Below are 12041 nucleotides of genomic sequence, written 5' to 3'. Positions count from 1 at the left end.
TTTACCTTGAAGGGAACATTTTTTAGGTAATAGCCCAATCATTTATAATAAATATGAAGAGGGGCCATTGCAGGCCAGGGCCGCTGGTACTGAGATAACTACCCGATATCTGGCCAGATGTGCTGTTTCTTGGGTCCCACCCTCATCAGGGACATCCTAGCTAAGGGATGGAAAGCAGCAACACTCCATTGGGCTCATCACCTACGATGGTTAGCGATGTCATTTACTCCTACATCTGTTCATTCAGTTAATCCCAAGGGGTTCCCTGTGTAGCCAAGGGGTCTGGGGGAGGGTTAACCACCTTCACCCTGGCATCTGGAAAGGGACTGAGGGCAGCAGAGGTCACCTCCTCCAACAGATGGAATATGCCATAGGGCCTCGGTTTGGTTCCATCCTGTCTTAGGGAGGCCTCGGTAGCTGTGCGATGCCTGTGGGGTGCTGTTTCCACGCCCCACAGCATATGGGAAGCTGGAGGTGGAGGGCCACAGGCTCTCTGCTGAGAGTCTCCCCTTCCAGCAAAGCTTGGTGTGTGGCTAGTTATTTGTTGTTTTAATGATCCATATACCAAGGCTGAGAGGGGTAGTTTTTTGCATCAGAGGCACTGGGGCAGCTAATGGCTGTCATACTGGTCCAGACACACCAGGAGGCAGGAGAAGAGGTTGCCAAAGCCTCTTAGTGAAGGAGTTTCTGAGGACACCAGCAGAAGTGGCTGTTGAGATTAATTTATAAGTAAAATTTGTAAATGAGGACTATGTTGCCACCAAACCCCAAGGACTAAATGTTGGACTTTTTTTAAACTTTTTTTTTTTTAAGTTGATTTATTTATTTTGCGAGGGAGCATGAGAGAGGAAGAGAGAGAATCCCAAGCAGGCTCCACACTGTCAGCGCCGCCCCACGTGGGGCTCGATCCCATGAACTGTGAGATCATGACCTGAGCCAAGATCAAAAGTCAGAAGCTCAACCCCCTGAGCCACCCACGTGCCCCTAAATGTCAGACTAAATATGCGCATCAAATGAATCTCCTTGAAAGAGGATGTCATCAATATAATGTCACAACCATGCTTTTGGAGGGAGGTGGATGTCGTCAAGAACTGTGTGCAAATTGTGTGTGATGGCAAAGCTGTTGGGATAGCCCAGGGATGGACTAGCAAAGATTTATTGTGTCCCTTTGGAAATAGAAGCAAACTGCATTTGGGGGCCTGTTAAAATAGGCTGAGCTGAACAGAACATGTTAGCCAAATCTATAAGTGCAAAATATTTGCCAGTTATTGATTGAGTAGAATCAGTACTTTTCATAATCCTGGGTGTAGACAGGATTGTAGACAAGAAGCAAGAAGGTTGTAGACATCCACCAGGCATTGTCTCACCACCCCCAAGATTTAAAAGCAGGCAAAACTGGGCTGGAAAAACAGATGATCACCCCTTTGTTAATTGGGTTTCATATAATAACGTTTTTAAAATTTTTTGTTTATTTTTGAGAGAGAGAGAGTGCCAGCAGGGCAGGGGCAGAGAGAGAGGGAGACACAGAATCTGAAGCAAGCTCCAGGCTCTGAGCTGTCAGCACAGATCCCAAAGCGGGGCTCGAACTCACAAACCATGAGATCATGACCTGAGCCAAAGTCCGCCGCCTAACCGACTGAACCACCCAGGTGCCCCTCACGTGATACGTTTTAATACTGAAGGTCCTGGTTTAACTTATACTGGGCCATATTAACTATTTTAGCTGGGTGTTCATGGGGTCTCATTTATCAAACCAATGTGCAAGTGTCAAAACTTCTTTAATTTTATTATTTATTATGTAGAGCATCTCTGCCTAATATGAGTATTTTAGGGCAACAGCTACTATAACTATGGGAAAGACTACAGTTAAAGTGAGGCATAACCATTAAAAAGTTTTCCATTTAGTCACTTACTTTAGGTTATAGGGAGGTGCAATAGATAAATTGAACGGGGTCCTCAGTTGAAACAACGCTTTGAGCCCCAGGATTGATTAAGTGCATAACGTTTTGTCTGTTGGTGCATTTCAGCACATGTTCATTTTGTAGAACTAGATTGCACAGGCAGGAAAGCCAGTCAGTGCCAGTTTGATCTTTTTTTGTTATAGAAATTCTTCAGTGTATAAATTTTGGATCCTATTGGATCAGATTACGGAACTTGTTAATGCGTATGCACGCCAACACACGCAATTTGTTTGCTCGCCTTTTCTCTTTCTTCGCCTGTATCTAGGGGTCTGTTTTTAAAGCAGTTAGTAGTCTAGAGCTAGCATTAAGTTTGCCACACCTGGCATTTGCTTAGTGCCTAGGGTTTGTAAAGTTCTATTTTCCCCTCCATCTTGGGCTCATAGTCCCTAAAGTGGCACACACACCAGCACCCCCACCACCACCCCCTTTGTTTTTTTACTCTGTTCCTGTCTCTGGTTGATAAGCTGAGAGGGGAAGGGGGAGGAGAAAGGGCCCCAGTCTCTCTGGGCTGCAGCCTTCCCTGGGAAGGCCCCAACCACAGGATAATCTGCCCTTTCTGCCTTTTTTCTTTTTCTTTTTCTCTTTCTCTTTTTCCTTTTCTCTTCCTGCTTCTCCTCTTAGCAAAACCTTTAGAATGGCTCTTCTCTGTGGGTGGCTAATTGATTCCCCCCTCGATGGCTGTCCACCTGACCATGTTCCCTTGGTTCTGAGTGGCTCCCCCTCCAGCAGGGCGTCCCCAGCAGCCTCAGAGGTGTTGGGGGCCACCAGCGACCTTGGGAGGGATGCGGGGTAGGGTAGGGGCAGCCTGGACCCTTTAGGAGGGGCTGGGGAGGGCTGTCCAGGGACGGGCCACCTGTCCCCGAGGGCTGCTGCAGGCACCGAGCTCGGGGTAAGGGTCCCCCGCCCTGCAGCGCTCTGGGGAGGTGCGTGGCTCAGTGGCGGGGGACCTCCTGACATTGCCGTCACCAGAGGCGCGCTGAGAAGTATCGCTTCGCAAGCCGGGTGGCTGGGCGTCCTCATCCCGGTGCATTGTGGGGACGGGGACAGGGCGACTTGGCTGCACGCGGAAGGCAGGGGCAACAGGGCAGCAGAGCAGCCCCGAAAGCCAACAGGGGGGCCTTCCCGGGGGATGGGGGTGGGGGGAGCCAAGCAGTAAGTGCGTGGGCAAGGGCATCTCTTGGGGACTTCTCCGAGTTCCGATCATCCCCTCCTTGTGGGCCAAGTGGAGGAGTAACCCCCCTTATGGGGTCTTCAAGGGTCACTCCCACACGGCAGCAGAAATTACTCTTGGGGAGGTACGAAATTAAAGAATTTTATTATACTCACAGGTCCTAGAAGAGGGAGTCCAGGTGCAGTCGCAGAGGCCAGATGGGAGGGGAGCAGAAAGGAGACAGAGACAGAGACACAGAACGAAGAGAGACAGACAGGAAGGAGTCAGAGACAGGGAAAGCAAGAAGGGGAACTTGTGGCGCAGGCCAGCCTTATCACTCTGGTGCATTTGGTTACCTGGTGTTCACCTGGTGTGGGGATGTTGGAGCATCAAGAAAATATAAAGTTTAAAAATGTTAGTGGAGAGTGTGTGTGTGTGTGTGTGTGTGTGTGTGTGTTGTTCTTGTTTGATGGTTTTATCTTATGGACCATGCTCTGTTTGGTTGTCTGTAATAGCATTTCTCTAAAAACAGTGAGTGATAAGCATGAAACTGAAAACCTCCACCTTCTTTCTGTTGTATTTCTGGGTGCAGGATTCTCTTTATTGGGCCTGTGACATTACATTTGTAGTAAATATCTGTGGCCAAAGCAAAGAAGGTTAAATTAACTTCCATCTCCTATTTAGAGAAATAGAAGTCATGTTAAATAAGAAGTGATATGAAGGTTGCAAGAGTTGGAGAGCAAGAATGAGCAGGAATTGCAGATGGGGTTTGGTCTATGTGTGACCCTGACATATAGCCAGATGTAAAAGTGCTTTGATATATTCCGAACTAGGGACTTGCTTTGGATCTGGTGAATTTATTGGGATTTCTAAAGTCTTCATCCCTCTCAGCCTTTGATCAGTGATAACTTAGTCTGTTCTACCTGCTTAAATCCCAGCCAGAAAAACTGTGTGGTGGGCATTTTCCTCTTACTGTCCCTGAAAGAAAGATACCCCTAGCTTAGTCCCTAATTCTGTCTCTACAGTAAGTACTTTGATCAAGGAAATGAGATAGGACTTGATTTGTCCATGAATGACTGCAGTTCTTAAATGGCATGTTTGTCTAGAATTCACCAATATTCACAGAACTTTTATAGACTCAATTCACCTTTTTTATTTAAAAACTTTTTGTGTCTTTCATCTCACACAGATTGTACATTTTTACATACTCTCTATTTTTAGATTCTATTTTTGGCATTGCTTACTAAGTATTTGCCATAATTCTTGTAAGAAATACACACAGTTCTAAGTGGTTTATTTGTGTGTTCAGTACACATTTGTTAGAGCAGTGAGTAAACATGACCCCTCAAATTCTGTTTATGTTTATTCTTTTTTTTTTTTTTTAACCAGGTCAATGTGTGGAGTGGGCGGGGCAAGCTCCTATTCCATCTCCGTGCTCCAAAAATTCATTTAATATGTTGTCCTCCGATAGAGGACGTATCAGATATTAAATTGATTAGAACAGATACTATACTTGATCTTAGCCATAAGGCTGAGAAGCAATTATGTTTATTCTTCTGGCTACTCTCAATGACCTCTTTAAGTCTCCAAGCCGGTATCGCTCAATGTGCTCATGAATGAAAAAGAATCACCTTTTGGAGACGATATCTTCTGAGTGACCAAGGTTCCAGCACAAACACATGCTCAATGGATTCTAGCTCTTCTCAGACTTAAATGACTTGCTAAATTTCATTAAAGTCTGAAATTTTTACAACCTTCACTGATGGTTCCTGTCACTAACTTTAAAGAACTACATAAACATTATTAAAACTCTGTAATTTCTATTTCACTACTGTCTTTCTGAGATAATCTGAATTACTCTTGCAGAACTTTCCCTTCAGTAATAGCAGAAATGATCATTTCCCAGCAAGGCGATGAGATCATGAAGTTAAGGTGCTCCCTTCCTCTTGAGATTCGGATACCCCCTTAATATTGGGGTTCAGATGGCCCCCTTTGCACTCGTGCTCCCAGTGTGAAATTAGTCGCTCTCCATTTGAGACACACGGCAGATTCCTTAAAGGAATTGAATATCTTGGAATATGGGGAAAGAAGTATTCTACGGATTAAACACTGGGATTAAACACTGTTCTGCACTGGATAGGACACAATCACAATATACAGGTGGGAGAGACGTTTTCCGTGGGATCTAGAGGCAAAGCTTCACCCTGCCCAGTTTCTTCAGGGCAGCCCACATCCCTCTTCTGTCTGTTAGGAACCCGTCCACTCTTTTCCTCTTGTTCTTGACCAGATGCACTGACACTCACAAAAGTGACGCTAATGCTTGAGGTTACATGTGTATGAAGAAGAATACGATAATGTCGATTACTTTACAGCTAAGAATGTACATATTTTTATGTCGAAATGACTTTATGGAATATGTGCATTTGTATCAGTAACAGCCTTTGGTAGCACCTAAAATACTCTTTTTAGTCTCGGGAGCCTGCTGAGCTTCATGGGGTCTGAAAGCATGCTTCTGAGAACTTTTGGAGATCGCTTGCAGGCAGCACTCCCCACAAATCTGCGTAAATCCCTTAAGGAAGCCTCCGGGACCTTCGCATTCCCCGCCGAACCTGAGCCTCTGGGACTGTTCTGGTGCGGAGCATCTTCGCCAGCGCCTCTACTACATTACCCAGAGGGCTCCGCGCCGAGAGGCAGCGGGCTGAGCCAATGAAGGCCCAAGATAAGAGCTCTTCCGTGCGCTTACAGCGCTTCGGGCGGGACTTCCGGCGTCCTGGTTGTGGCGGTCGTTTTGGGTGTTCCTGGTTTTTTTCCGTGGCGACCGACAGGGAAGGGGCGGGAAGAGGCGCCGTCCCCGGCGCGCCGACTGGGGTTCGTGGCTCGGCGACGCCGCCTGTGCTGCCCCGCGCCGGGCCCGGGACCGCGGGGCCGGGACAGAGTCCAGTGGCAGTGGCCGCGCCCAGGGACCCGGCTGAGGTAAACTCGCTGTCCCCGGGCCCTCCCCGCCCTCTCCCCCCGACAGACCCTCCAAGCCGGAGCGCGGGGCACCTGCTCGCTCCCTGCGGCCCAGGTCCCGGTGTCCGGGCCCGGGAGGCGCTCGCGGGCGGGGACCCCGCGTCTAAGCGCCGGCGTGACGGGGTGCGGGAGCGGGCTGCAGGGGAGGGGCCTCTCGGTGCAGGGCTGCAGGGGGGCCCAAGGCGGGAGGATTCAAGAGTGTGGGGTCCGCCTTCTGCCCTCGGAGAACGGAGGATGTGCGGCGGAGTCACGGGGGAACTGGCGGGCTGGGGCGTGGTAGGGGCGCTGGGACCCATGGATGGTTGTGAAGACAAGAGGGACACGGTCTGATTTAGGGGTTTAAAAGTTTTCCAGGAGCTGCTCAGGGAGAACCGACTGGAATGGGGGTGATGAGGACAGCGAGGCACAGGGAGGTTGGGTCCAAGCGCAGAGAACTGGCAACGGGGAGCGCTGAGGACTGAAATTCAGACTTTAGTGTTACAGCCCTAGGTCTGGCCTCCAGGGCTGGAAAGATGCACGGGAGGTTCGGGCCGGTTGAAATACACCGTGGTCCCCAGCCTCTGTGGCCTCTATGGCCTGCTTCTGCCTGTAGGGCCCCGTGGCTGAAGTAGCACTCGTGGAGGGTGTCCCTGGGCCTCGCTGGTTTGGATCTTGCCCATGTCAACTTTGGGATTGTGGTGTTCTGGGACTCTTCACCTGCCTCTCTGCTAGCCCTTTTGGTGTGGGGATCTGGGAGAAATCCCACCGCCAGGAAGTGATCTAGACTCGTCCTGAGTCCAGGCTGAGGGTTGTATGCAGGAGTTCTTGTTTCTGGAATGGAAGGAGGCGTAGAAGGTTATCCCAGGAACAGGTACCAGCGTGTGCAGGTGCTTGTTAGTGTGGGAACAGGGCACAGCATGTCTTCTTTCTCTTAGGAACAAAGAGCAGGGGACTGGAGTTAGTCTTGGAAATGGCTGCCTGAGAAGTTGGGCAACTATAACGGACGTAATGGGAGATTGGGAGCGGAGGAGGGAGATGATCGTACCCAGGTCCAGATAGGCTCCATCGGGTTGTAGAGTGGAAAACAGACTTTGGGGGCGAGGGAGGAGGATGGGTGACCAGGGAAGAGGGTACTGGAATAGTCCAGGTGAGTGTTCATGGACCAGAGTGGTAGCTGTGGAGGTGGGAGAAGTGGTTGGTATTCTGGATGCATCTTTCAAGAAGGGCTGATTTTGAGGGTGTGAGAGAGAGAGAGGAAGGAGTGAGAGATGACACTAGAGTGTTGGTCTTAGCAGCAAGAAGGGTGGAAATTCTATCAGCTGAGACTGGAAAATCCGTGGTAGTGGTTTTCACTGGGGGGTGGCAGGAGCTCAGAGAACAGACGACTGTGGCATCGAGTGGGCAGCTGGACACAGGTCTGGAAATCTGGGGTGGGGCTTAGGATGGAGACACCCAAAGGGGTGGCTAGCATGTGTACCAGGCCGTGGATGATACTTAGAAGATGGAATTCAGGTCATGGCAGTGGTGTTATCAGCAGGTCAGAAAGAAGATTAAGAGTTCTGAGGACTAGCTCTATTGCTTGGGTACCTGGTTGGGGGTTAGGAGGATCATAAATACAGATGTAGGAGAGAAGTGGCCACGAAGGGAGTATGTGGGGAGGATGGTCTTGGCAGGTGACCAAGACTTCCGAGGGAAGAGCGGACCGGAGACAGATTTGGAGGCGTCGGATTAATTGAGATAAGATGGGTTTACTATGACTTTGTGGTAAGCTTTGGTAGGTTCTGGGGGTTTTGCTGGTGGGTAATGTCTGGGGTAAATGTGGTCGTCTGTGAGAATTACTATGCCTGGTACCGGGATGGCTGGGCTTTGAAGGAGAGTAGGTGGAAGGAACATGGTTGTGGCTGCTGAGGGGACAGCAAGTGCAGCACAGAAGTGGGAGAGGGTCACGGGTATCTGAAATTCACATGTGGTGCTATGTGACTGACATTGAAGCAAGGACTGGAGACAGGCGGAGAGGCCTTCAAAGCAGCATCCAGGGCTACCCCTGGTGTTGGGATTCATCAGAGGTCTGGGGTAGTACTGGATCCTGTTTGGATCTGCCCAGTTCTTTCTGGATGCCACGTACCAGGTAACCTGGCGCAAGTCCAGAGAGAGAGATGCATACGGTGTGGGGCAGGGAGTTGGTGGTGGCTGTGGGGATGCAACTGTGGGGTCCGAAGGCGTGAGAGGGGTGCATGTGGAGAGAGGGATATGAATTGATGGTCCTGGGACTGGAAACTTAGGGGTGATGAGTGACCCCAAATTTTATTGTGAGTCATGATAACAGAGGACTCCAGGGAATCTCATGGCAGGGAGAGATGCGGTCCTGGAATCCTCGGGCATATTCCCGAGTGTAGATGGTGTCTCTCTGCCTACCTGGCTGCACTTGTTGAGGGCTGGGCATTTGGTTAATAGAACCATGAAGAAAGAGTAGAACCAGCAGAACTGGGTTTCTCTGCTGAGGTGGGGAGCTTGGGAAGAGGATGGGCATGGGGTAGATGTGTGGGTTTGAATTGTGGGTCCTCAGGAGGCTGTGGTTTCATCTGTCCCCAACATGACAGGACAGTGTGACTTTGGAGGACATGGCCATGTATTCTCCTGGGAGGAATGGGGTCTCCTTGATGAGGTTCAGAGATGCCTGTACCACAATGTGATGCTGGAGAACTTGGCACTTATAATCTCCCTGGGTAAGGCCCTCACACCCACCAGTGACCTGGGTAGTGACTTTGCCTTTCTGCTTTTCCCGAGGGGCCGCTGTGTCTTTACATCCAGACCATGGCCACCGCGTCCTTCCTAGTCTCCTGGGTAGGTGCTGTTGTTGCTATGACTGGGAGGTACTGCCGTCTTCTCTCCCTGCTACCCCGGTACCCGCTGCCTTTCCTGGTAGGAAAGGGTTCTAGGGAATCCTAGGCAGTCTTGGCCATCAGCCGAATGGACCCCACCTGGCTTGCCCCCTCCCTAGCTGCGTGGCTTCTGCAGATCCCTGGTACCTACTTACCTCAGGTTTTGCTCCCTCTGACAGTCCTGCACGCCTGCACGTGCCAGGAATTGCCGTCACTGACACGGACACTGCTTACATGCACGATGAGCTGTTCCGTGAGACCTTTGTCTGAGGTTCTTTTTGTAACGTTCAGTTTTCTTTGCTTTGTCATGTCATAAGCTGGGCTGGTACAGGCCACCTACCTGTCCTGTCTTTCCCTTAGGACTTGGTTATCCTAGTCCTGTGTAGTTGCTCCGTTAGGGGTGTCGGGGAGAGTTCTGGCTGCTTCACAGAATAGATACCACTCCCGCCAAGGGACAAGGGGCTGGAGGAGGCCTGGCCCTGCTGAGTGGCAGCTGAGGGAAGACATGACATCGGGACCGTGTTCACATCATACCAGCAATCTGTTCAAATCAGTGTTTTGGTGCCATTTCCACTGGCCACACCTCATTTCCACCTTTTCTTCCCTGTTCTTGACGCTTGGCCAGTTTGTCCTTTTTACTGACTTCTGGCCCCTAGCTGCTCCCAACTTCCTGGCATCTGTCTGCTGCCTGCTCCTTTCCACTGCTGCCTCTGCAGGGCCCCCGCATTGGCTCGTGCGTAGCGGATGGTGAGCGCGTATCCTCAAATGTCCTTCAACACCAGCTACTCACTAGCAATGTGACTTTTCTGTTCCTGGACCAGAGCTTCTTCACAACACTCACGTGTGAGCAACAGCCCTCCTGGGGGTCGTCCTCAGAGGAGCAAGTCGGAAACCCCGGCTGCCTCTCTCCACCGTGCTACATCCCATTCCTCCTCGTTCCGCCTTGCGAGGCCTTCCTACTTCCGTGACCTTTTAGAGTCCAGTACTGCAAAACAGCCCCTTCCTCACCTTGCCTCCCAGCTCCCTCATCCTGAAAACAGCCTCACGCATTCATTCCTGGGTGTGTCAGGCACATGTTTGTAACGTGGCTGCCACCCGTCCCCACGTGTACTTGACTAGCATTTCTCTGTTTTCAGATTATTTTTGTGGGATAGACAATGAAGAGGCCCCTTCTGGACAGAATGTTTCTCTGGGAAGAACACCACCAAGCAGGACTTCGGGGCCAAATCTATCCACCCAGAAGCTTCATCTCTGTGAGATGTGTGTTCCTGTCATGAAGGATATTTTGTACCTGGCTGAGCTTCAGGGAACACATACCAGGCAGAAATCCTACACACGTGTGGCACGTGGGAAATGATTCTGTTTCAGTGCAGATCTTCGCCAACACCAGAATGAGCACGGTGGGAAAAAGCCCTATAGCAAGGACATGGACAGGGCTTCCTTTGCGAAGACCTATAGAGGCCATTCATTAGGGAAGCCTTTCACCTGTGGGGAGGTTGAAAAGGACTTCCTGGCCAGTGTGGCCAGTGCTGTGAGTATACACAGCAGTACTAAGTGTGAGGAAGTCTTTCGCAGTGGAAAAAGTTCTTACAGATGTGGCGAATGTGGAAAAGCCTTCTGTCGTAAACGTACCCTTGTTCAGCATCAGAGAATTCACACTGGAGAAGGACTGTTTAAGTGCAGTGACTGTGGGAAAACCTTCAGCTACAAGCATACATTTGTTCAGCATAAGACAGTCCACGCTGGAGTAAAGCCTTTTGAGTGCAGTGAATGTGGAAAGGCCTTCAGGTTCAAGTATAAACTTGTTCAGCACCACCGTACTCACACTGGAGAAAGGCCTTATGTGTGTAGTGAATGTGGGAAAGCTTTTGGGTGCAAATCCAAACTTGTTCGGCACGAGAGAATTCACACCGGAGCAAGGCCTTATGAGTGTGCTGAATGTGGCAAATTTTTTAGACAAAGCTCCGGCCTTGTTCAATATCGGAGAATTCACACTGGAGCAAAGCCTTATGAATGTGGCAAATGTGGAGAGTCCTTTAGCCAAAGCTCTATCCTCATCCAGCACCAGAGAGTTCACACTGGAGAAAGGCCATATGAGTGCGATGAATGTGGGAAAGGATTTAGACAAAGCTCCAGTTGCATTCAGCATCGGAGAGTTCACACGGGAATAAGGCCTTATGAATGTAGTGAATGTGGGAAGTCCTTTAGCCAAAGCTTCAGCCTTATTCTACATCGGAGAATTCACACTGGAGAAAGGCCTTATGAGTGCAACGAATGTGGAAAATCCTTTAGCCAAAACTACAGCCTCATTCAACACCATAAACTTCACACTAGATAAAGGCCTCAGGAGTGCAGCCAGCACAAGAAAGTTCATTAAACAGTCTGCTCTGATTTAACACCAAAACTTCACGACCCACGTTAGTTTTATGAATCAGCAAATGTGGAAGAAGTTCAGCCAAAGATCTAAACTCATTGAGCATGAGAAAGAAATTCCACTTAAGATGGTGGCCTTAAACCTTCAGCAAACGTGCTCTTTGTTCAGCGTAACAACACTAGAGAGCATCTGTGCAGAGCCATCTGCTGTGTATTCCAGTTGTGAGAAGTTTTCAGGAGCTGCATTTCATATTCTGACCTGCGCAGACCTTGCCAGAATTATGTCACTGCCAGGTGGTAGTAGAAGTCATTTTGCCTCTGACACCTGGCAGGTCCTTACGGCACACGTGTCACCTCAGCATGCTTAGGGAAGACAGATGTTTGCACTCTGTCTCCCATCCTCTAGTGAAAATCATAATCTGATCCCCTGGGGGTTCTCATTCGCTTTCTTCTGACTAGTATGGCAGGGACCTGACCCACTTTTTGCTGAAAGGATCCAGTCTAGGAACTGCTGAGTTTGTAAAGTTTTACCTTCATGGTGTTAATTGGTCTCATGCAATATTTTTTATAGGTTTTCCAGCCTCCAACTCACTGATCTGGGACCTGTGTGTCTCACATTTGCTCTGGTTTGTGCAATAATAAAAGTCTTACTAAGTGACCTTTAATCTTAAGATTTTTGTTTAT

General features: G+C 49.6%; 1 protein-coding gene and 1 pseudogene across 1 annotated transcript; one reads left to right on the top strand and one right to left on the bottom strand.

The window, feature by feature from the left end:
- Positions 1–4486: 4486 nt before the first annotated feature.
- LOC125916206 (uncharacterized) lies at positions 4487–4654 on the bottom strand (annotated as a pseudogene).
- Positions 4655–8695: 4041 nt separating this feature from the next.
- LOC125916092 (zinc finger protein OZF-like) lies at positions 8696–12041 on the top strand. Its single transcript, XM_049622259.1, is given in 2 exon segments — positions 8696–8828; positions 10121–12041. Coding segments are annotated over 2 exon segments (1335 nt in total). The 3' UTR covers positions 11323–12041.

This window comes from Panthera uncia, assembly GCF_023721935.1.
Source record: "Panthera uncia isolate 11264 chromosome E2 unlocalized genomic scaffold, Puncia_PCG_1.0 HiC_scaffold_19, whole genome shotgun sequence".
Classification (NCBI taxonomy): domain Eukaryota; kingdom Metazoa; phylum Chordata; class Mammalia; order Carnivora; family Felidae; genus Panthera; species Panthera uncia.
Note: the sequence above shows the minus strand (reverse complement) of the source record. Positions and strands in the feature narration are given on the sequence as shown.